At 41.2% G+C, this 25909-nt stretch overlaps 1 protein-coding gene across 1 annotated transcript in view; it reads right to left on the bottom strand.

The window, feature by feature from the left end:
* GRIK3 (glutamate ionotropic receptor kainate type subunit 3) overlaps nucleotides 1–25909 on the bottom strand; it is a 789973-nt gene that overhangs the window by 325024 nt on the left and 439040 nt on the right. Inside the window, exon 7 of the mRNA XM_044284783.1 lies at nucleotides 11024–11167. Coding sequence (XP_044140718.1) covers nucleotides 11024–11167 — 144 coding nt within the window. The remainder of the gene's footprint in view (nucleotides 1–11023; nucleotides 11168–25909) is intronic.

Raw genomic sequence — 25909 nt, 5'->3', positions numbered from 1 at the left:
ATTGCAACACTAAGAAAGACAAGTCATAAGGTTATCCAAATTGCCAAAGTAGCAGCTATCGTTAAGGTCTGCAGATTATAACATTTTCAAGAACCTAGCTCTAATCTGTAGCATGTGGGATGGGCATTAAAGCCAGATTAAAAGCAAAGTTTTACTCACCTGAAAGCTACAAAATTGGATCAAGATGTGTGGGATAGTTGTGCGGTAGCAAACTGAGAGGGACAGAATCTTTGAAACTGAGAGACCTTAGTTTATCACTCTGGCAGATCGCTACACGTCTAGGCCAAGATTTCAGCACTGTTCAACATTGCATATTTGATGGTTGGGAGAACAACAACAAACTGGAATGACAGCATAAAGTGCACAGAGCAGAATCTCTGCATGGACAGATCATCTGATTAGAAGAATGGTGCATGGTAATCCATTCTGTACTGCAAGTGAAATTGGACACCAGATCCCAAGCTTAGGCCAGTCAACAGCATCTGCACAAACTATCACAAGACATTTGAACAACATTGGGCTACAAGCTATAGGAGTTCCATTGACCCCATGACACTGCCCTCAAAGGCTACCATGGTGTGCAACAAGATGGCAATGGAGACTGGAGGGGAGGTCTAACCTCTTCAGAGAGTTTGCTTTTGTCTTGGACACACTGTCAATGACATGAAAAGGGGTTTACAAGGGAACATTCAGGGACATTTCCTGATGCTCTCAGCATTAATTACTGTAGGATCATCGGGTATTTTTGCATCCTAACGACAGTGATACAGTTGAATATAGTGACAATAGCATTATCGTGTGAGGTGGCATAATTTATTGTTGCCATGAAAAGGGGTTTACAAGCTAACATTCAGGGACATTTCCTGATGCTCTCAGCATTAATTACTGTAGGATCATCGGGTATTTTTGCATCCTAACGACAGTGATACAGTTGAATATAGTGACAATAGCATTATCGTGTGAGGTGGCATAATTTATTGTTGCCAGCCCCCACCTTGATTTAATTTACACTAACAGCTCAGCTCTACATATATTTGGTCGTGGAATTAGTGGTACAGCCATTTCTCCAGTGTCCCAACAGGACAACACCAGGTTGCATGTTGATCATGCTACTGTGAGTAGCCTGCTTAGCCTAAACATGCTCTAATGACCTGCAGAACCTCAAAACTTTTTCCCACAAAGCACATTTGGGACATCTTTGGTCGGAAATTACAAAGAAGGTTGTCAGCAAAGGTTCATTCAACTTGGCAGAACATTACTCAGACAACTACTAATAACCTCACTGATAGCATGCCAAGGCATGTGTAGATGCATGTATTTCTGTGCATGGCATTCATACTCTATCCTGAATAAATCAAGAAATATTTAGTTTACATTTTGAGCATTTGCATCATCATTAACATGTATGTTGATCCTGCAATTTTCTTGACTTTTCCTTCTTGGTGTTAGAATTTCAATGTTGAGTAGTGCATCATACTTTGTCTGAGAGCTGAGTGTTTTTCACATCTGTAAAACTGCATCTATAAAGCGCGAAAAACACACAGATGTCTTCCATTTAATTGGCAAGTCTGACCCGCAAATGTAGACCAGAACAGTACCTGCAGTGAGTTTCTTAGATTAAGCACACAGATCCTTTTAAAAACAGAAATATGATGCCCTCTAGTGATGAGCGGCAGGTGTCATATTTAAATTTGTGATATTTCGCTAATATTTTGTAGAAAATCTGTCATATATTCTCAAATTCGTATATTTGTTATATTCTACATTTTTTTTTATGCAAAAATCGGCAAGGTAATTATTTGTGAATATTACGCGCTCAATATAGGCGTGGGTCAAAAACGAATATACAGCACTATAAAATATAGTGCTATATATTCGATTTTAGAATATTCATCATTTTTTCCATCTGAACACGATTCCTCCCTGCTTCTTGCTTGTGGGCCAATGAGTCATTGGCCCACAAGTAACTTAAGCAGGGAGGAATCATGACTTAGATGGACAAAAATGACGAATATTCTAAAGAACGAATATATAGCACGATATTCATTATAGTGCTATATAATCGTTTTTTTGAATATTCGTCATCTTTTCCATCTGAATTGAACACATGATTCCTCCCTGCTTCTTGCTTGTGGGTTAATGACGTCATTGCCCCATAAGCAAGAGGCAGGGAGGAATCATGTGTCCAGATGGAAAAAAATGACGAATATATAGTACTATATTCGAAATATTCGCAAATTCTCGAAGTGCCGCTATTCGAATTTTCGCGCTCAACACTAATGCCCTCCCCCTTTTAGAAGTCATACATAGATTTGCCTTTTTGCAAATGTACTATATTGCTCCAGAAAGTGTTGATGTACTTCCTAAATATAATTTATCTACAATTGGTGTATTATTTTATTATCACATAATGTCCTTCAGTGTCCTTCTTTGACTACCCAACACGTTGGCAGGTACGTATAGTATATTCTACTGTTGGTCCAAAATAGAAGACCATATAAATCATTAGTCCTTCATTTCACCAGAGATCATTTCAGCTTCAAGGTTGAATGATGAATTTCAGTATGAAAGAACTCCCAACATGAATTTAGTTGCAAATTATTTTTGTGCTTTTTTTTCCAAATTGCTGAATTTTCTTAAAAACTGTTAAGATGCAAAATTCTAACTCTAATGGTAAAAAGCAACTCAAAGCCTGTGCTGTTCAAGTAGAATACCAGCCCCTAGAGGACACTATTGCTTTATGAGTTTGCTCAATATCAAATGCTGTCAAACGCAAATGCTTATTATTAAAACAGTTTGCTGTATGGAAGAAAATGTCATTTTAAATTATTTCAACCAAAGTGGTTCATATGTGTAAACACAGAATACAGGCATTGATCGTACACAAAATCTGATCTACAAATGCATCATGCAGCCTATATAGACTATATTAACATTGCTGTTCAGGGCCTATGTTGGCAGTTCTGTTAAATTTGACACCACAAATAGTGCAGAGTTCAGTGCCATTTAATTAAAATGACAGAAATCACAAGGAACCCACAATGAACCCCACTACAGCTTAGCAGTGATCATCAGGCCCGACTTAGTTTTGTAGCATGGTGGATCCAGCATTGACTTGTAGCTGCTGTCATGAAAACTCGTTCAGCTCGCCACTTGCAGTCCATATGTTTGGACACCCATCCAGGACAATGCACGGATGTGTCTGCATCATCTGCAGTAATCAGTCCAAAGAAAATTTCCAAAAACCGCACTCTGTCCATATAATTTTATTTAATATAAAAATGTAATTTTAATATATTAAAACCATGGTAAGGTAGATACAGTCTACATGTTTTGGATGACTACAGTGCATCTTTACTCATGCCACGCTTTTAATGGATTAAAAAAAAATATATATTTGAATATTATTGAAGAAATGCTGGTTTTTGAAACTTTCCTTGGAATGTTTAATATGTGCCTTGGATGTGACTCATAGGAGCTCATTTATGAACTATGGTATACCTGTTTTCTGGTCTAAAAAAGTTGCAGATGGTGTTTTTGTGACTTTTTTGCAACTTTTAGTCTTTTTTTGTTGATGCAACATTTTGGCCTGTACATCAATTCTGCAAGAGTTCCATTTTCTAGGCAAAAACTCCATATTTACTATTTCCTAATTTTCTAAATGTCGCATGTCACACCAGACAACCCCCTGATCTACCTTTACACCTAAAGGTATAAACCACATTACACTCATGCCACAAGCATTATTAAGGTGCACCTGTTCATAAATTTGGTGCAGGCACACAAAGCAAAGCCAGACCTTAAAATGACATAAAACCACCTTAAATGATAATTTAGCCCTTTAAGCTTTATATATTTAGGCTGAATTTGTATATGCTGCATTGCAAACTTATAGGGGAGAAAGGAGTGTTTGACGTTTAATGCATTTCTTAGCTCTTGTACCTTTACATCAGATGTTCTGTATAATGTTTTTACATTTTTCTTCGGTATAGATGACTGAGGAGGCAAAGATTCTAGCATTGCTTGTACAAAAAGGGATGCTTTCCGGCAATGGTCTATTCCAATTTAGCCACAGCTAAGAGAGAGCGAATGAGATAGTTTTGATTGGCACCTTGGTCGGTCTGTCGTGAAAGAGTGGGTGTTCAGTTTCCATCAAAGTGAACTGATTCCTATTGTGCCCAAGGAATGGTGATATAAAATAAACGTGTTATTACCCTACTTAAAAGGTAGTGATTACAACACTAAACCCTCCCTCCCCCAGGAAAGGTCATCAGTGTTAGATTGGTCGGGGTCTGACATCCAGTACCCTTTCTGATCAGTTGTTTCATGCACCCGCCAGTGCTTAAACTTACACTTTGAATTGAGCAAGACGAACAGTTGCATTCCAAGTGTAATGGCCACGCTGGGATAGGCCATCAACATCATTAACCTGGAAAACCCCTTTAATGTGTTATACCTGTATATAAAGTACACATAATGGACCTTATTTCTCATAACTGTTTAACATAAACACTGGCCTTGTTGAGAAAAGCTCAGCTCAGTTTTAAGATCTTAAACTTCTAGGAAAATATGAACACTGCATCTTGATTAGTTGTTATGGGTGTCAATGACTTTTTTCTTAAAGGGATATTCTAGCCTTAAGCATTTATCACTGATGTACTGATCATGAAGCTCAACAGCCCTTACAACACATTCCACAGACTTTGGAGTGGCAGTACACATGCTTGGCCCGAATTCCAGTCAAATGCCTCATAGCCATGGTCTTGAGATCAGTGGTTAGAGCAGTTGTATGGCCAACAAACCATTATCTATCACCTATGCAGTGAAAGGTGATAAATTATTCTGGCTGGAACGTCTAAAACACATTACACATTAGTACTTCACTAGTATTTCTACTACATTAGTTGTCAACATTCTGGAAAACTTCCGGGGAGGATTTTGACACTAGGGGTGTTGGTCAGGTGTGAAATAGTCAAAAATAATAATTATTTTTCTATTCCGTATAATAAGCTCTGTCCCTAGCACCTATGTAATGAAGCTACATGGTGCCCACATAAAAATGGGTTGTCTCCTGAATATAACTATTGTCAATTTCTACATGCCCTATCCATATTGGAGTTCTCCATATATATTAGACTTTTGACAAGCCAAGCTATTCTACTTGGGTTCAACTGGCAATACACTAATGTGCATGGGGGCCTTAAACTCTTAGCGCACATATCTATGTGTCATAAGGTGAAATATGGTCCAGGTTCCTCTACTGAGCTAGCTCCATACTCACAAGGTATAATAAAGCCAACACCCTTTGGCAGTGAACCTGAACAACATTCAGTAACTCTGATCCTAGTAATTTATTCCCTCAGGTGCCACTGGGGTTAGACAGAAGGAAGGAGCTCTCTCTGCCCTCTATGACTAAAATTGCAGGGCTCCTATTAGTTACCTTGGTAGCCTTGGGCCTCTATACAGATATAGAAAAAGCACAAATAAAATTCTGATCACCCCCTTCCCCTAGTTCACATTTCACACAAAAAATGTATAATAAAAAAAATACAGCATTGATATTGCTACAGGCTAATATGTCTGAACTAATAAAATATAACAATATTTATCTTGCCTGGCAAATACAGTAAGGGTCACAAAATGTAAATAGCCTAATTACAGTATTTTGGTCATGGGGTCCCCCCCCAAAAAAAAAAAAAATGTTTAGAGGGCCTCTTAAGGTTGTATCATTTTGAAGGGACTAGTAAGATGCCATCACTGAAAGGGGGCACCTAAAAGGACATTATGCGGTGTGGTTGGCACTTAAAGGGTATTACTTTGTGTGGGAGCCATTTAAGGGGGCTTCATTCTGTGTGAAGGCAATTAAGGTAGAGTCCTGCTGTGAAGGGGCACTTAAGGTGCATCCTAATGTAAGGGGGCACTTAGGAGCATCATGCTGCATGGGGGACACTAATGGAGCATTATACTGGGAGGGGGTATCATATTGTGAGTAGAGGTACTAAGAAAACATCATACTGTCAGTGGACAAGAAGTAAAAAAAAAATGTTTTGGAATTTCTGATAGGGAAATTATTTATTACTTCCACTTTGAGACACGCATTAAGAGTTAAAATAGGTAAGGGGAACCATGTAAAAAGACTCCCTCAACCACTAATAAAGATCTCAAATTTGACAACAGAGAAAAAGAAGATATCCACAGTTTATAACATTCTAATATCTCAAAGATCTAATAAAGCGGGAATACTAAATGGGAAGTATAAATGGGAGGGAATAGTGGTATCTATGAATGAATAAAGATGGGATCAGATAACACGGGTCATAAGGAGGGCCACAAGAAACCCCTCCCACAGATTAACTCCGTTCTTTGTATTACATCGCCTATACTACTACTCAAAAAAGTTAATGAGATTCTATAAATATAGGGAGTTTAAATGCCATAAGTGCAGAGAAATAGGAGTAGATTATATACACCTAAATAAGGTGATCTTACAAATAGCTACCGTTCGGTGAAATCACCTAGGACTATTGAAGCGTGTATCCTGGGAGAAATAGGAGGAACTGGGGACACAAGATATCAAGAGATAGTAATCAAACTTCAATTTCAGTCAACGAGATGTATAATTAAGCACTTTGTAGAAAAAAGAGACCCTACAATTAAAGAATGTGAGAACTATACAAAATGTGCAATAGCTTGTGAAAGATAAAATATAATATCAGAAAAAAGGGTTAATTTGATGAGATGGTTGGTATGAGGGGAGACGGTTGGGGGGTCTGGAGTGAGGGTTGGTGGGGGTTATGAGAGGGGAGAGTATTATTATTTTTTGGGGAGGGATGGGTTGTAGAGGGAAAATAGTAAAAGAAAGTGGGAAAATAGAAATCATGTTTTTATATATTAAAAAATAAATTACTGTCAGTGGACACACTATGGGGGAATGATACTCTGTAGGGCGCATTAAAGGGGTATCATAATGACTGGAGAACGCTAAGGGGCATCAGTATTGAAAGGTGGCACTAAGGGAATTGGGTGAGATTAGAGGAGTTGCTTATGAATAAAAATAATAAAAAAAGTAATATTTACCCCAAAATGGTGCCAATAAAAACTACCTCTCTATAGATGGAAAACAAAAAGAGTTATTACTGTCAAAATATGGCAATGCAAAGAAAAAAAATTAAGGTTATTGTTTCATTTTTTAAGTAGTAATGACATAATTGTACCTACTATGAATGAGCGAACCCGAACTGCAAAGTTCATCTTGTGAGTTCATGTACCTAGACCCAAACCTGAACTTTTTCACTAAAGTCCGGGTTCGGTGTTTGGGTGATTTTATTGTTTTCAGTTATAATATGGTTATATCGGTAAATAATAGCATTCTTAAGACAGAATGCAAAAGACTATGGCCATTTACAGGTTAAAAAAAAAAAAACGGCATCGCGCACATCACAGGTCCTTTGGCAGGTCCTGCTAATTGAAGATAGAAGAGTCTGCTGCAGCGTGATCAAGTGGATGAGATGAGTTTTTATATATATTTTTTTTTACTTGTAAATGGCCATATTCTTTTGAACTCTTGCTCCGTACAGTATTGGAACAAAGTTTTATGCAAATCGACTTTGGATGTAAATAAGAAACCCCCCCCAAAACACATCAGAATTGCTATTTTATATCTCACCACACAAATATTTTTTTCTTGTTTTTCAGTAGTTATGGTGCCATTAAACAATACAACTTGTCCTGGAAAATAAATAAGCCTTCGTTTGGCTACATGAATGGAAATTGTGAAAAGAGGAAATTGGCTAGGTATTTAAAGGGTTTGGCACAGGGGCATAACTAGAAATTACTGGGCCCCATAGCAAACTTTCAAACGGGCCTCCCTTCCCCCAGCAACTTCCTTGCACCCCCATACTTTCGTACAACCCCCACTTCTGTGACTTGTCAAAATCGTTCTCTCAGATCAAGCCCATCTGTCGTGGGTAAACTGTTTGAAAGTTTTGTAACAGATGCTATCTTGGAGTACCTCAATGAAAATAAGCAAATAATGCCATATCAGCATGGTTTCATGAGGGATCGGTAATGTCAAACTAATTTAATCTGTTTCCATGAGGAGGTAAGTTGTAGGCTTGACAGTGGCGAATCAATGAATGTCGTATATCTGGACTTCTCCAAAGCATTTGACACTGTACCACATAGAAGGTTAGTATATAAAATGAGAATGATCGGACTGGGAGCAAATGTCTGTATGTGGGTAAGTAAATGGCTCACTGATAGAAAACAGAGGGTGTTTTTTAATGGTACACACTCAGATTGGGTCACTGTCACTACTGGAGTATCTCAGGGGTCAGTATTGGGCCCTATTCTTTTCAATATATTTATTAATGATCTTGTAGAAGGCTTGCACAGTAAAATATAAATTTTTGAAGATGACACTAAACTATGTAAAGTAACTGCCATGGAAGAGGACAGTATACTACTACAGATGGATTGGATTAGATTGGAGGCGTTGGCAGAGAAGTGGCAGAAGATGCTTAACACTGAAAAATGTAAGGTTATGCACATAGAAAGGAATAATGCAAGTCACCCGTACATACTAAATGGTAAAACACTGGGTAACACTGACATGGAAAAGGACCTAGGAATTGTGAACAGCAAAATAAGCTATAGAAACTAGTGTCAGGCAGCTGCCAAGTCCAATAAGATAATGGGTCGCATCAAAAGGGGCATAAATGCACGTGATGAGAACATAGTCCTGCCAAATCACTAGTCAGACCACTCATGGAGTACTGTGTACAGTTCTGGGCTCCTGTGAACAAGGCAGACATAGCAGAGCTGGAGAGGGGTTAGAAGAGGGCGACTAAAGTAATAACTGGAATGGGGAGACTACAGTACCCTGAAAGATTATCAAAATTTGGTTTATTCACTTTAGAAAAAGACAACAGAGGAGAGATCTAATAGCTATGTATAAATATATCAGGGGTCAGTACAGAGATCTCTCCCATCATCTATTTATCCCCAGGACTGTGACTGTGAGAAGGGGACATCCTCTGCATCTGGAGGAGAGAAGGTTTATACACAAACATAGAAGATGATTGTTTATGGTAAGAGCAGTGAGATTATGGAACTCTCTGCCTGAGATGGTGGTGATGGTGAGTACAATAATGGAATTCAAGAGGGGCCTGGATGTATTTCTGGAGCGTAATAATATTACAGGCTATAGCTACTAGAGATGAGTGGTTGATCCAGGGAGTTATTCTGATTGCCTGATTGGAGCCGGAGAAGGATTTTTTTTTCCCCTTAAGTGGGGAAAATTTGCTTCTACCTCACAGTTTTTCTTTTGCCTTCCTCTGGATCAACTTGCAGGATAACAGGCTGAACTGGATGGACAGATGTCTTTTTTTCAGCCTTATAAACTATGTTACTATATCCCGTATGTCATGTAACTCTTTATACTGTCACTTTATATAAAGTCATTATATAATACTGTTGAGGTGACCTTGACAATAAAATCTTTCAGTCCTTCTTCTGGACTGGCCCTTTCTGACATTGGGCCCCAAAGCTTCCCCTGCGGCTATGCCCCTGGATAGGAAGCAATTAGAGGAGCATCAAACTGCTGACTCAACAGAACACTGCTCAAGGTAGGGAGATTGGGAGATTGTGGGATCTTTGCAATAAATGTATTTCCATGCAATATAAATTAGGATTGTTGGCAAATTCAAAATCTGTCTTCAATAAAAGTAGGAATTCAGACCCTTTCACTTTTTTCACATTTGTTCAGTTGCAACTCTGGTTTCTCCCATCAATCTCCAGTTCATACCCCATAAAGAGATAGAGCAAACATGATTTTAGACCCTTTGCTATTACACTTCAAATTTAGCTTTGGGGCTTTCATTTCTTTTGATCATCTTGAAATGATTCTCCACCTTGATTAGTGTCCACCTGTGGTAAATTCTGTTGATTGGTCATGATTTGGAAAGACACACCCCTGTCTATATAAGGTCTCACAGTTGACAATGCATGGCAGAGCAAAAACCAAGCATGAGGAAGAAAGAACTTCATAGAGAGCTCAGAGACAGGATTGAGTGGAGGTACAGAAAAGATCTGGAGAAGGGTACAACAACATTTCTGCTGCACTGAAAGTTCCCAAGAGAACAGTGACCTCAAAAATTATTTAATGGATTTAGTCTGGAACAATTAGAACTCTTCCTGGAGCTGGCCACCCCACCAAACTAAGTAACCGGGGGAGCTGGGCCTTGGTAAGGTGACCAAGAACCCAATGGTCATTTTGGCTGATCTCCAAAGAATCTATGTGCAGAAAGGAGAAACTTTCAGGAGGTCAACCATCACTGTAGAACTCCATCATTCTAGGCTTTATGGCTGAAAGAAGCCTCTCCTTAGTAAAAGAAAAATGAAAGCCCATCTGCAGAGACTGTGAGAAACAAGATTCTCAGTTCTGATGAAACCAAGGTTGAACTTTTTGGCCTCAATTATAAGCATGATGCCTGGGGGAAACCAAACACTACTCATCATGGTGGTGCAAACATCCTGCTTTGAGGGTGTATTTCAGCAGCTGGTACAGGGATACTGGTCAGTGTTGAGGGAAAATTGAATGGAGAAAACTACTGAGATATTCTTAATAAAAACCTGACCCATTGCACTCTGGATCTCAGACTGGAATAAAGGTTTACCTTCTAACAAGACAATGACCCTAAGCATGCAGCCGAGACAACACTGGAGTGACTTAGGGAAAACTGTGACTGTATTTGAGTCGCCCAGTCAGAGTAAGTACTGAGTAAAGTGTCTGAATACTTATGTCAATGTAATATTTTAGTTTTTCCTTTTCAATAAATTAGCAAAGATTTTTTGTCTTATGGGGCATTGAAAACAGAATGATGAGGAAAAACTAGATATTAATGTCAGGACATGGCAGCTACATAGCAAAAAGTGGAAGGGTCTGAAGACTAGCAAGGTTTACCAACTTTTATACCTTATCTTAAATGAATGATGCAATTTCATTCACAAATTAGTATCTTACCTCTTTGATGAAGTTCATGAAGCGGTTGCCAAACCTCCAAGCTTTATGTCGATGGCACTGTAATGAGTTGACCGTCATCTGGGGTGCCCTCTGATAGCAAACAGATACAATATGAACCGCGTCGTATGTCAGAGCAGCATCTGTCTAAAATAAAGGGGAATGGCATTGGGATTGACAAGAATCTCAGCACTATATAGCTTTATGATATGAATTTTAAAAAAAACAAACATAAAAACAAGCAGTAAAATTAGCCACTATGTTAAGTCTCCCTTCGTATCACTTAAGTTTTCTGTGTAGCAGCCTCAGTACTATAGTGTGCTGTATGACTGGAAACTCAGGGGCAAGACCTCAGTGGTTTGCCACAAATTGCTGCAGTTTATAGGAGAGTACAGGTGAAAGCACATCCTCTTCATTTTACTTTATATGAACTTGGCAAGAAACTGCCAAAGCAACAATTTGTGACAGATCATAATAGATTTGCCACACAGTTAATGGAGAGCACTAGCACCACATAGCTGTTCTGTGGAAACACAACTTTAGACTTTATCTGATACAGAAAACTAGAGTAAAGTACGGTATATATGAAATGCATCATGTTTCAGTATGTACTTGTCTTCTCTGTGAAATAATGCTGGAGCATTGTGCCATTTCTTTATTGCTCCACCTGGAAATCTATAATATTAACGTTCTCCTTGTCCACAGAGTTTGTCCCACTCAGACATTTCCAAGAAGAATAATAGAGGATGAGCATAATGCAGAGTTGTAAGAAAAGGTGCTCCAGAGTTATTTTATGGGGATCAAATTATTTCCCAAAACAGACAAGAGAGCACAGGTCCTCTTTATTCAAGCACATACACATTCATGCCTGTATTCCTAACCATGCCTATATCAGAGACTATAAAAAGCATAATATATTTTTAATATTTCAAGAAGAAAAATGGTGAGTACCGTATATATCATTAGTCTCAATTAGAGATGAGCGAATTTCCTAAAATTTGTTTACCCTATTGTCACTGTATTGTCACATAAACCAAGACCATAGTCAATCACATGCAGTATGCTGTATTTTGTTCTTTTAATTCCTTCTTTTAGTTAAAAAGAACACGCCACAAAAAACATTCTACATTTTTAAACCAGCTCTAGGATTTAAATATTTTTGTAATTTCATGTAATTACAAATTTAGTACAGCCACTGAGCTATTCAATAAAATATATCTGTATAGCACCACCTGCTTTTTGTTCTTTTCTTGTTCATCTCACTAAGATGGTCATACATGCTCAGTTCAAATCTTTAGCTGTCACCAGACATATGTTAGAGATCAGGGGTCAGCAACCTTCGGCACTTCAGTGGTTGTGAGTCTACAATTCCCAGCATGCTCCATTCATTTGTATGACAGTTCTGAGAAGTGCAGAACAAGTATTCACCCTGGGAGTTGTAGTTAGAGATGAGAAAATCGAAGCTGACGAAGTTGAATTCAATGCGAATTTCAGTAAAAATTAGATTCACAACGAATGTTAATTTCTTCGCGCGTCGTGGTAACAAATCGCAATTTTCCTAAAATGGCAGCTACACATGTGAGGACTGAGGAAATGGGGCAAGGAACTCTGGGAAGGCGGGATCACCCAGATTGACATGCCTGCATGCAGCCAATCAGCATCCAGACAGCCCTGTGATGTCAGCTTTCAGAGTGCAGGGACAGACGTGTAAAGGCGCTAGGGACAACAAGTGGAAAACTGATTATGGGGGAAAAAAAAAAGACTGAAAAAACAATTTAGAAGTGGAGGGAAAGGATAGGAATCATTTCATAGCAACTTAGTGCAGGGAGAGACGTCAGAAGGTGCTAGGGACATTTATAGGAAAGTGATTTACAAGTCCAGGGAACGATTATTTGGGGATCCAAATAGTCATTAGACACCTCTGTCATTCCAGTTTTTTTTTTGTTATTGTGCTGCAAGTGTTATGCTGAAAAGCCTTTAGTGACTTATATCTTAGTATCTTATTCAGTATGACAAGAAAAATATATATGCATTTCACTTCTACAGTTATTTCTGTTGAAAGAGTATAGGGGGGATTTCATTACAACAATAAAAATATATATGTACTGCACTGTTGCAGCTATTTCTGAAGTGCATTACAACAAGAAAAATATATTCTCAGTTCACTTCTGCAGTTATTTCTGTTGAATATATTTCAATAAAAAAATAAAAATATATACACAAAATATATGCACTGTTGGTTATTTCTGCTTAAAGCATATAGGGGCGTAAAACAACAAAAAAAATAAGATAAATATATATGCACTGAACTGTTGCAATTATTTCTGGCGAAAGCGTATAGGGGCGTATTTCATAAAAAAAATAAAAATATATACGCACTGCACTGTTGCAGATATTTCTGGTGAAAGCCTATAGGGGCATATTTCAGAACTACAAGAATAATATATACTCACTTATTTCTGTTTAAAGCGTATAGGGGCGTATTACAGTAAAAAAAGAAAAATATATACGCGTATTACAGTAAAAAAAGATAAATATATACGCACTGTTGCAGTTATTTCTGATGAAAGTGAACAGGGACGTATTTCTGAACTACAAGAAAAATATATATGCACTTCACTCTTTGATTGTTTTCTGGTCAAAGCGTATAGTGGCATATTTAAGTCCAACAAGAAATATGTGTACGCATTGTACTGTTATTTTTGTTTAAAGCGTATAGAGGTGTATTACAGTAAAAAATGAAAAATATATACGCACGGCACTGTTACAGTTATTTCTGGTGAAAGCGTATAAGCACATTTTTTTGTGTTATCCTGATGCAGCTGCTGCTGCCATCTCCAAACTATGTCACCTTGCCACTATATGGCCTCCTCATGCTGCTGCTATTGCCATCTCCACACTATGTCACCTTGCCACTATGTGGTAGCCTCCTGCTGCTGCTGCTGCTGCTACCACCCTCTCCAAACTATGTCACCTTGCCACTATATGGTCTCCTGATGTTGCTGCTGCTGCTACTGCCATCTCCACACTATGTCACCTTGCCACTCTAAGGCCTCCAGATGCTGCCGCCACCTACAAACTATGTCACCTTGCCACTCTAAGGCCTCCTGATGCTGCTCCCAACTCCACCTATGTCTCCTTGCCACTCTGTGGTATCCTTCTTATGCTGCTGCTGCTACTGCCATCTACACATTATGTCATCTTGCCACTCTGTGGCCACCTGATGCTGCTGCTGATGCTGCCAACTCCACACTATGTCACCTTGCCACTCTGTGGTCTCCTCATGCTGCTGCCATCTCCACTACTATGTCACATTGCCACTCTGTGGTATCCTCCTGATGCTGTTACTGTCGCCACCTCCAGACTTCTGATGCTGTTGCTGCTACTGACATCTCCACACTATGTCACTTGCCACTCTGTGGTCTCCTGATGCTGCTGCTGCTACTGCCATCTCCACACTATGTCACCTTGCCACTCTATGGCCTCCTGATGTTGCTGCCACCTCCAAACTATGGCACCTTGCCACTCTGTGGTCTCTTCATGCTGCTGCCAACTCCATACTATGTCACCTTGCCACTCTGTGGTCTCCTCATGCTGCTGCCATATCCACAATATGTCACCTTGCCACTCTGTGGTCTCTTCATGCTGCTGCCAACTCCATACTATGTCACCTTGCCACTCTGTGGTTTCCTCATGCTGCTGCCATATCCACACTATGTCACCTTGCCACTCTGTGGTCTCCTCAAGCTGCTGCCAACTCCACAATATGTCACCTTGCCACTCTGTGGTATCCTCCTGAAGCTGCTGCTGCTACTGCCATCTACACATTATGCCATCTTGCTACTATGTGGTCTCCTGATGCTGCTGCTTCTTTCTCCACACTGTGTCACCTTGCGACTCTGTGGTCTCCTGATGCTGCTGCTGCCATCTCTACACTATGTCACCTTGCCACTCTGTGGTCTCCTGATGCTGCTGCTGCTACTGTCATCTCCACACTATGTCACCTTGCCACTCTTTGGTCTCCTCATGCTGCTGCCAACTCCACAATATGTCACCTTGCCACTCTGTGGTATCCTCCTGAAGCTGCTGCTGCTACTGCCATCTACACATTATGCCATCTTGCTACTATGTGGTCTCCTGATGCTGCTGCTTCTTTCTCCACACTGTGTCACCTTGCGACTCTGTGGTCTCCTGATGCTGCTGCTGCCATCTCCACACTATGTCACCTTGCCACTCTGTGGTCTCCTGATGCTGCTACTGCTACTGCCATCTCCACACTATATCACCTTGCCACTCTGTGGTCTCCTCATGCTGCTGCCATATCCACACTATGTCACCTTGCCAATCTGTGGTATCTTGCTGCTGCTACCATCTCCTCATTATGTCACCTTGCCACTCTGTGGTCTCCTCATGCTTCTGCCATCTCCACACTATGTCACCTTGCCAACCTGTGGTATCCCCTTGATGCTGTTACTGTCGCCACCTCCAGACTCGGTCATTTTACGACTCTGTGGCCTCCTGATGCTGCTGCAAACTTCAAACTTTGTAATTGTCCCATTATGTGGCCTCCTCATGCTGTTTCCACCTCACCACTATGTCATAGGACCACTCTGTGGACTTCTCATGCTGTTACCACCCTCCACCACATGACTGGTCCACAATTTTGCTTTTCGGCCTGCCTGACAATTATTTATTTGATATTTCTTCTGATCTGTCAGAAGGAAGGAAAAAAATGAAACGCACAACGGATACCATCTGTAATGCCAGCTGTAAGGCCTGTATGATCCCATCAGAATTGGCTTATGATTTGGTAGCCAAAACCAAAGAAGACATGCAAATATTCCATTCACGTGCCATCTCTGTTTTACATCCACTCCTGTTTTATTATCAAGCAAATGCTGAGTGAGTGAAGGCATATGCTCCACAGACAGGATCCATTTTTTGTGGGTTATTGTTCTAACAGATCAGAGGAAGGGCAAATTAATAAGTGACGTTAACACAAACTTACTGATGAGACTCTCCACTCTGTCCGGGGGGGCTTTACTTATATAAGCATTTAATATAACAGATTCTGCAGACATCTATGTGGAATCAGCTGGCGATGGTGTAAAAGGAGTGTGTTTCTTCTTGACGCTAACATCGACCTGTAAGGCTGAGTTCATGCTTGAGTTATTTGGTCAGTGTTGGCCCTGTGACTAACCAAATAAATGAAGTGTGCAGTGATTCTAAGAGCGACGCCTGTTATTTGCTTGTCATACTGACTCACAGTATTGTTTCACTACCACAGCAGACTCCCTATGCATGTTACTGCAAGGCACAGTGTTCTACACCCCTATAAAGTCTCTATGCAGCCAGGAAATAGTCATTTTTTAATGCGGTTCACTGCAAATAAATCCGGATCGAAACAAATTTTTCTGAAAAATTTGGCGAACCAGCCGATTCAAATTTTTGAAAATTTCGCTCATCTCTAGTTGTTGTTTCAAAACAGATGCAGTGCCATAGGTTGCCTATCCCTATTCTAGATACTTAGAAACTGTTATAAGGAAAAATCTGCAGCACAAAGGACAGTCCCCTTGAGAATGAACATACCCTCTGAGGTGTCAGCTTGAAATAAATCTAGCAGAACATTTGGAGCAACGAATGGGGAAATCTCTAGTTCCATGACAGTACAGGGCTGATTTTAACTTTGTTATAGGTTGTCATTAGTGTTGAGTGAAGTTCTTGAAAATTCGATTCAGCTGCTTTGCGGAATTTTACAAAAAAAATTGCTGCGTGATGAATTAATTTGGCGTGAAGCAAATTTCTTTGTAAGTACTGGGTGCAATGACAGACAATGGCAATGGCAATACTTACCTCATCCATTTGATCGCAAAGAGTCCACTGCTGCCATCTTTATTAAAGATCCAGAGTGAAATCTCACGCAGCGATGATGTCATCTCATTGGCCGGCGTGGTCACTGCGCACAAGATTTTGCGTGGGATCTTCCATCAAGATGGTGATGGCGGGCTCTTTTCTCTCAAATGGATGAGGTGAGTATCATTTATTTTTTTAACCCATTTCAGAGCAAATCAATTCATTACTAGTATTGATCGAGCACCAAAGTGCTCGGGTGCTCTGTTCGAACACGTTCGGATGCTCGGGTGCTCTACAGAGCACACGAGTATAATGGAAGTCAATGGGAGAACTCAAGCATTAAACCAGGCACCCCTGCTCTGAAGAGGGGAGGGTGCCTGGTTCATAGGAAAAGGTCAGAAATTGATGGAAACACCAGCCGAAATAGATCGGGAACAGCAAGGGAAGGATACATCTTGGACTCCCAGGTAGCTGCTGGGAACCATGTTGTCCGAGTAGTACTCCACTTTTACAGACTGACAATAATACGCACAAAACCCCCAAAAAATATATACTTGTATATAAAGTGCAAGTGCTGCCAAAAATTACAGGGAAGAGGTACTCTGATACAACCTGTATATAAAATAATGGAGGGCCTCATTCACAGTGTGGTACAATAGTTCAGGTAGTGGGACTCCTACACTTATAAAGCCTATGCAATAAGTGAAAGTACTGCCAAAAATTACAAGGAACCGGCACTCCAAAACACCCTTTGTTACACATAAAGGAGGGCTTCATACATAGCCTTAAAAAATTATGATTGATGCCCTGTTGGTGACCCTCAAAAACATTAGGGGCGAGGGCCTGCTGCCGCATTGGTGACTCTAAATAACCTCTGGGTGATTGCACGTACCCGTGACAGCGACAATCCATTCGGATGTCTGCCCTATCAACTTTTGATGTTCTTTTCTGCGCCTACCATGGTGATCATGGGTAACGAGGAATCTGATGCCGGAGAGGGAGCCTGAGAAACTGCTACCACATCCAAGGGAGGTCAATGGCTGAAATAAGATTGGCTGTTGTTGCCTTGCCCCTTTTTTTTTTCCTAATTGTGAACCACCCAGAGAGGGTGGGTCAAGTTATTAAAGCACAAGCGTCCAAGGAAAGCAGCAGTTGTGTGGCAATTACCCACTCCCGATTCGGGAAGGTAGTGAGGAAAATAACAAGAGGCCCTGTTATTGGAATGAAAACACTTTCCGTTAATGAGGTTATATTGGAGTCTGGTGCCAGCAGTCGACTTTCTCCCGGCCTCCACAACATTCACCCAGTGTGCCGTCATGGTGAGGGTTGTGTTGACCAGACTCTTGGCTCCTGAGACTGGACTTGTAGGTGAGGGCCTGCTGCCACTTTGTTGACTCTAAATAACTTCTAGGCGATTGCACGTCCCTGTGACGAGGACGATCGCTTTGGATGTCTGCCCTATCAACTTTGGATACATTTTTCAACAAGGACCTTCTGGTATAGCACTGTTTTGCTTGTCCTTTCCACCATAGGAATGAGAGATGAGAAGTTCTCTTTGTTCCAGGGGTTGATCAGGGTGAACACCCAGTAATCCGTGTTGTCTAAAATGTGTATAATGCTTGGGTTGTGGGAAAGGCAGCCTAACATGAAGTCAGCCATGTGTGCTAGAGTACCAACTGGCAAGACTTTTGCTGTCATCATCAGGAGGATGACTGTCCATCTCCTCATACTCTTCCTCCGCTTCTGCCCACCCACGCTGAACAGATGGAATTAAACTTCCATGGGTACTACCCTCTGTAGCGGAGGCAACCGTCTCCTGCTCCTCCTCCTCCTCTTCATCGTCCAACTTGCGCTAAGAAGACGGACAGAAAGTGGTCTGGCTATCACCCTGTGTAATGTCTTCTTCCCCCATTTCCTCCTCTTCCACATTCAAAGCATCAGCCTTAATTGTGAGCAGCGAGCGTTTGAGTAGACACAGAAGTATGATGGTTACGCTGATAATAGCGTTATTGCCGCTCACCATCTGTGTTGATTCCTCAAAGTTTCTTAAAACCTCACAGAGGTCAGATATCAATGCCCACTCCTCGCTTCTGATTAGTGGAAGCTGACTGGAAATGCAACAACCATGTTACAGCTGTTTTTTTTTTCAACTGCTCTCTGCTGCTCACAAAGCCTTGCCAACATGTGGAACGTCAAGTTCCAGCGCGTGCTCATGTCGCAAGACAGCCGGTGAGCTGGCAATTTAAAGCGCTGCTGCAGCGTTGACAGGCCGGCTGAAGCTGACAATACTTGCGGAAATATGCACATACGCGGCACACCTTCACCAGTAGCTCAGGCAAATTGGGTCAGGTTTTGAGAAAACATTGAACCGCTAAGTTCGTTGGCTAGGCATGGGATGTGTGTGAGCTTGCCGATGTCCAAAGCCGCCACCAAGTTACAGCCATTATCACACGCAACCATGCCTGGTTGTAGGTTGATTGGCGAGAGCCACAGCTCAGTCTGGTCTCATATCCCCTGCAACAGCTTTGCGGCTGTGTGCTGTTTGTCCCGTAAGCATATCAGCTTCAGTACAGCCTGTTGATGCTTCCCCACTGCAGTGCTACACTGCTTCCAGCTACCAGCTGATGGCTGACTGGTGACCCGCAGACACAGATTGTGGACACAGGCGTCCGGTCAACTTATTACGGTGCTTCGATGCCATGTGGCGGATCATGCTGGTGGTGTTGAGTTTGCTAGTGTTCATGCCCGGCTCATTTTGGTGTGTCACAGGTTGCAAACTACTATTCTTTTGTTGTCCGCACTTTCTTCCAAAAACTGCCATACTGTGGAACACCTACCACTTGGCAAGGGAGATTTTTATGCAAGGGGGTGCTCCGTCGAACAGTTGTAGGCCTGTGTGGTGTGGCCCACCTTCTCCCATTTGCCACTTCACTGCCTCTTCCAGCCTTTTGCAGTGCTGCAGATCCCTCCCCCTCTGTACTGCTGTCCTCACTTGGCTTTCCACCTTCCCAGGTAGGGTCAGTGACCTCATCGTCCATTACCTCCTGTTCGACTTACTCACTCTGATCATCCTCTTGATTTGTTGACCTAACCAGAACCTCAGTGATTAACAACTGTGTCTCATCCTCTTTATCAACCTCTTAAAACAGTAATTGCGGTTGACTCATTAGCAACTGCGTCTTATCATCGTCCACCTCATTAAACACTAATTGCTATTCCCCATTGTCATGTTCTTATGACTGTGAATGCTCAAGGCGTTGGGAAACAGGGCACAAGATCTCATGTCCATCTTTAAGCGTGCTTGGCCAGAGTGCCAAATCAAGTAATCACTTGTTTGGCCAGACTCTCCATGGTGGGAGTAAGGTGGATCAGGGTGAGGATTTTGTTGACCAGCCTCTTGGCTACAGAGAATGGACTTGGTGCAAGACAGGGTGGTGCTTAACCGGCTGGAAGCATTATCTACTGTAATCTAACCGACCATCTGATCGCACTGGTCTGACTTCAAGAGTTTTGTCCTGCGACACTCTACAAACTGGGAAATGAAGCTAGGTATCATGGATGATTGTTTTTCTTGTGCTCTGGCAGCAGGCACAGTTTCAACACGCCCAAGGTCACGGCATCTGTGTGAACCATCAGCATCACGGCCACTTCTCCTTTACTTTAATGCTTGCCTTCTTCATATTAAATGTTATAAGCACGCTTGACACACTAGATGTGGAACAGATGTCACAGTTTACAGCAAGCACGGTATATGCAAAAAGTACATAAAAGTATGGAAAAAGGAAAATAGATTTCACTTATATAATGCAGTATATTTTTCCTATCTCTGGCCCTGACACACAGAAGGTGTTGCACAGATGTCACAAGTCACTGCAGGCACCCTCTATAGAAAAAGTATGGAAAAGTATGGAAAAAAAATCCTAGTTTTCACTTATCTTTTTCCTATCTCTGGCCCTGACACACAGAAGGTATTGCACAGATGTCACAAGTCACTGCAGACACCCTCTATCTAAAAAGTATTGAAAAGCATGGAAAAAATATATACATTTTCACTTATATTCGCCGAACATGCGAACATATGAAGATATTGCTTTCCCTCCGGGATTCATGGATGTGCACTTGAACCCCCAGGATTGTGGTAGGACATATCGTTTCTGATTTAGCGCCACCTAGCACTTGTTATTGCCTACCACATCTATTCTTTTTGCTTAACTTTAATAATTTTATTTATTTTCATTTTGAGGGATATCTTTTCCATTCACACGTCCGCAAAATGGGTCCGCATCCGTTCCGCAATTTTGCGGAGCGGGTGCAGCCCCATCCATTTTCAATGGGGCTGGAATGTGCTGTCCACAATCGCATTTGCGAATCTGCATCCGCATTTGCGGATCCACACTTCAGCATCTGTGCTTCTGTTTCCGCACAAAATAGAACATGTCCTATTCTTGTCCGCAACTACAGACAAGATTAGGCATTTTCTATTATAGTGCTGGCAATGTGCAGTCCGCAAATTGCGGAATGCACATTGCCGGTGTCCCGTGTTTTGCAGATCCGCAAAACACTTACGGACGTGTGAATGGACCCTCATAGTAACATTATTAATGGGTACGTTTTATCTTTATATATATTCTAATAGATTGCCTTCCTTGTACAATGTTATAATATACTTTCTATGTTAGAAAGTATATTATGGTGCATTTGTATTGTGTGGCAGTTGTGTTCCGTTCTGCTGCGATACTGCAGGTATATAGAGGGACAAGCGTTATTGGAACAAATAATTTCTAATGGTTTGATATACCAGTCGCCCCCCAAAAAAAACTGATTGAAGAAGGGTATTATAAACCAATATACTTTCTTTTTAGTGCATTTGGGTACTGTATAGTGCATTTGCGCATGCGCGTACGCGAAAATTATATTGCCGATATTTTGCTTTGCAAAAAATAATGAATGGAGATCGCAAATTCGAATAATACTGTCTGGTATGTCACTGTCCATGTTGTGGGACTATTTGTGCACTTTTAGTAATTATTTATTGCCTGAAAATATGAGCTGAAGGTTTTTCATTTGATCGCGTTCGCGAACCGTACCAGCAGATGTTTGTCCATCACTATTGCACAGATGTCACAAGTGACTGCAGACACCCTCTATAGAAAAAGTATAGGAAAAGTATGGAAAAATATACTAGTTTTCACTTATATTTTTTCTATCTCTTTTCCTGACACACAGAAGGTATTGCACAGATGTCACAAGTCACTATATACTAGTTTTCACTTACCGTATTTTTCGCCCTATAAGACGCACTTCCCCCCCCCCCAAAAGTGGGGGCAAAATGTCTGTGCGTCTTATGGGGTGAATGCTGCAATTTACACTGATACACAGCCGCCGTGATGCTGCACAGTGCGGCCAGCGGGTGTATCAGCGGGGAGGGAGGAGGGGCTGGGGGCCGGCATCTGGTTTTGTAATGGCAGCGGGTCCCGGTGCAGTCACTGTATTCTATTACACCGGGCTCCGCTCACTGTAGTAATCATATCTATCCTGTAGGCAATGTTAAACGATAGAAATCATGTGCAATCCAGCCTGTAGTACTTACTACAATCTTCCGTAGCAGGCACCCATAACTCACTGTAACTCACTACGTCACACACCTGGTCCTCCCATTTTATGAATGAAGCACACGGCGCAGGCACATAACGTTGTGAGTTACGCTGCCCTGCCTGCCCGGCCTTCTGCTTGCTACGGAAGATTGTAGTAAGTACTACAGGCTAGATTGCACATGATTTCTATAGTTTAACATTGCCTACATGTTAGATATGATTACTACAGTGAGTGTGGCCCGGTATAATAGAATAACGTGACTGCATCGGGCCCCGCTGACATTACAAAACCAGATGTCGACCCCCACCCCCCGTATTGGGGGTCAATTACTACACAGGGGCACTGTTATGGGGGGTATCTGTGGATGACACATAGCATAAGATGCTATATATGTGTCATCCACAGATCCCCCCCATAGCAGTGTCATGTCATCCACAGATGCCCCCATAACAGTGCAATCCACAGATGCCCCTATAATAGTGCCATCCACAGATGACCCCATAACAGTGCCATCCACAGATGACCCCATAACAGTGCCATCCACAGATGACCCCATAACAGTGCCATCCACAGATGACCCCATAACAGTGCCATCCACAGATGCCCCCATAACAGTGCCATCCACAGATGCCCCCATAACAGTGCCATCCACAGATGCTCCCATAACAGTGCCATCCACAGATGCCCCATAACAGTGCCATCCACAGATGCCCCCATAACAGTGCCATCCACAGATTCCCCATAACAGTGCCATCCACAGATCCCCCATAACAGTGTGTCATCCACAGATCCCTCATAATAGTGTCATCCGCAGACCACCATTAGTTCAAAACCCACCAAAAGCACACCTTTTGGTTCAAAATATATTTTTTCTAATGGGCCGGTGTGTCTTATAGGGCGAAAAATGCAGTATATTTTTCCTATCTCTGGCCCTGACACACAGAAGGTATTGCACAGATGTCACAAGTCACTGCAGGCACCCTCTATAGAAAAAGTATTGAAAAGAATGGAAAAATATCCTAGTTTTCACTTATCTTTTTACTATCTCTGCCCCTGACACACAGAAGGTATTGCACAGATGTCACATCACTGCAGACACCCTCTATAGAAAAAGTATTGAAAAGTATGGGAAAAATGTATTAGTTTTCACTTATCTTTTTTCTGTCTCTGGCCCTGACACACAGAAGGTATTGCACAGATGTCACAAGTCACTGCAGACACCCGCTATAGAAAAAGTATTGAAAAGTATGGAAAAAATATACAAATTTTCACTTATATGTTTCCTATCTCTGGCCCTGACACTCAGAAGGTATTGCACAGATGTCACAAGTCACTGAAGACACCCTCCATAGAAAAAGTATTTAAAAGTATGGAAAAAAAAATGTATGGCTATATTATATAGCTGCGGGGAGGAGACTCAAGCATGGGTTTTGAGCACATGGCGGTATTCGGCCGAGTACCACCATGTGCCGAGCATAGCGATGCTCGAGCCGTACAGCAGTTCGGCCGAGTATGCTCGCTCAACTCTATTCATTACCACAAAAAACAAGGAAATTTGTCTTTGCAGAAAATCAAATTTTCTCTGAAATTCGGATCAAAGTCCACTTTATACATTTCGATTCACTCAACACTAGTTGTCATGTACTAAAAGATGTGAGATTTAAATTTTTTACATCAATCAAGCCCTTTTTTCATTTTTTTCTCTTTTTGTTTTGATTTCAATTGTATTGATTATTGAGAGAATTTAGTAATCTCCTGGATCATACATTTTGACATTTGTGACTAAGGCTATTGGTAGTATTAAAAATTAAATGACCTCAATTATTGGAAGAAAAATACTATTTATTAGTGTTATTTCTGAACCTGCTCCAGAACTGCCGCAGTACAATGGCCCAATGACCTGGAACCTCTGAAGCTGCCAATGTATCCACCACTGAGTGTGTATGTGACCTCCTTACTGAAGGAGCAGATGATGAACAGCACTGGAGGCTAGTGGCATCTGGACTCTGAAGAGGTTGTGATTGGAGGTGGAGCTCACTCCACAGATACAACCACAGGCTACGCAGAAAATTTCATGTCTGGAATTCTTTAAGTGAAAAAGAAAGTTCTAAAATACATAGGGTCATAGAAGAATGTCAGAATGTAAAAAAAAAATAGCTGGAGATAAATGATGGGATGGCAATAACGTCTAACAGAAGCAACAATGTTAAAGAAAAACAGCTCCAAGTATTACAGGACATTTAAAACTAAATAGAAGATTTAGAAAAACAAGTTTCATTTAAGTCTTTGGAAATGGAAGGATGTGCACAATGTCCAAATACGTTATTCACAATATTTGAAAAAAAAATAAAAAACTATATGTGTGAATTGCATAGCTTTGTTAAGCATTGGTTTCAACCATCATTGCATTGTGTACTGTATTTTTTTTTCTCAATTAAAGGGAATCTTTTGCTATACTACAGTGCTCTGCTTTTGTGATTGAAAGAAAAATAAGTTTGTTCTATAGGAAAATGAGCCACAAAGTGCCCAGGAGAGTTTCCAAGGATCCCCATCCTGCCTCTTCAGAGAGCCCAGTATCTCCTCTGCGTGCTTATACCTCTGTCTCCGCTCCCAGTCTGGGCCTGCACACCACAGCACATAATGCGGGCATCGACCTTTCTATATGTACTGCACATGCGCAGCTATACTGGCTTCATCAGTATGGGAGCGCTGCTGTCCTGCAGAGACAGAGCTCTTCTAATGAAAGAACACGGGTCACTAGAAGACGCTCTCTCGGTATCTTTAACTACTAAACAGGAATGCAGAAGTTTCAAATGAGTGCACGTGAGCTCTCTCAGTACTCCTAACAAAAGGGCTTATGTGGGAGCGGCAAGAACAAGCAGTGATGCACATGTGCAGTACATACAATGAGGTCCGATTCACACCCCTATGCATTGTGGTGCACAGCCTCATGCAGAAAGTGGAGAAGCAATGTCTCAGGCAGAGGGGTATTGCTGACAGATTCTCTTTTAAAGGGGTTATTCCATGATTGACATTTAAAAAAGAAAGAATTAGACATTATATAGATGACAATTTCTTTCTAATAAAGCTAGAACCAGCCCTGTACCTCACATGGCTCAAGAGATAGCCACATTCATTGCTCTGCTAGATTTATTTCAGGTTGGAAGTTTAGGAGGTGTGTCCTTTCTCAGGGGGCATTCTTTTCTGCTGCAGCTTGTTTATTATTATTGTCACAGATTTTAGCGGAAAATAGTGGCAGTTAAAGTATGAAACTGAGCATGTGCAACCACCACAGTAAGTGGACGTGCACATACTAATTAAACACCAGGGGTTTTGACAATTCCTCACAGCTGGAGCACTTTTGTGACACAAAGTAAATTACAACATTAACAAGTTTTTCATGTTGTATTATAGTAAAATAACATTTAAAGCTGAAACAAC

The sequence above is a fragment of the Bufo gargarizans genome, chromosome 3, assembly GCF_014858855.1.
Source record: "Bufo gargarizans isolate SCDJY-AF-19 chromosome 3, ASM1485885v1, whole genome shotgun sequence".
Taxonomy (NCBI): domain Eukaryota; kingdom Metazoa; phylum Chordata; class Amphibia; order Anura; family Bufonidae; genus Bufo; species Bufo gargarizans.
Note: the sequence above shows the minus strand (reverse complement) of the source record. Positions and strands in the feature narration are given on the sequence as shown.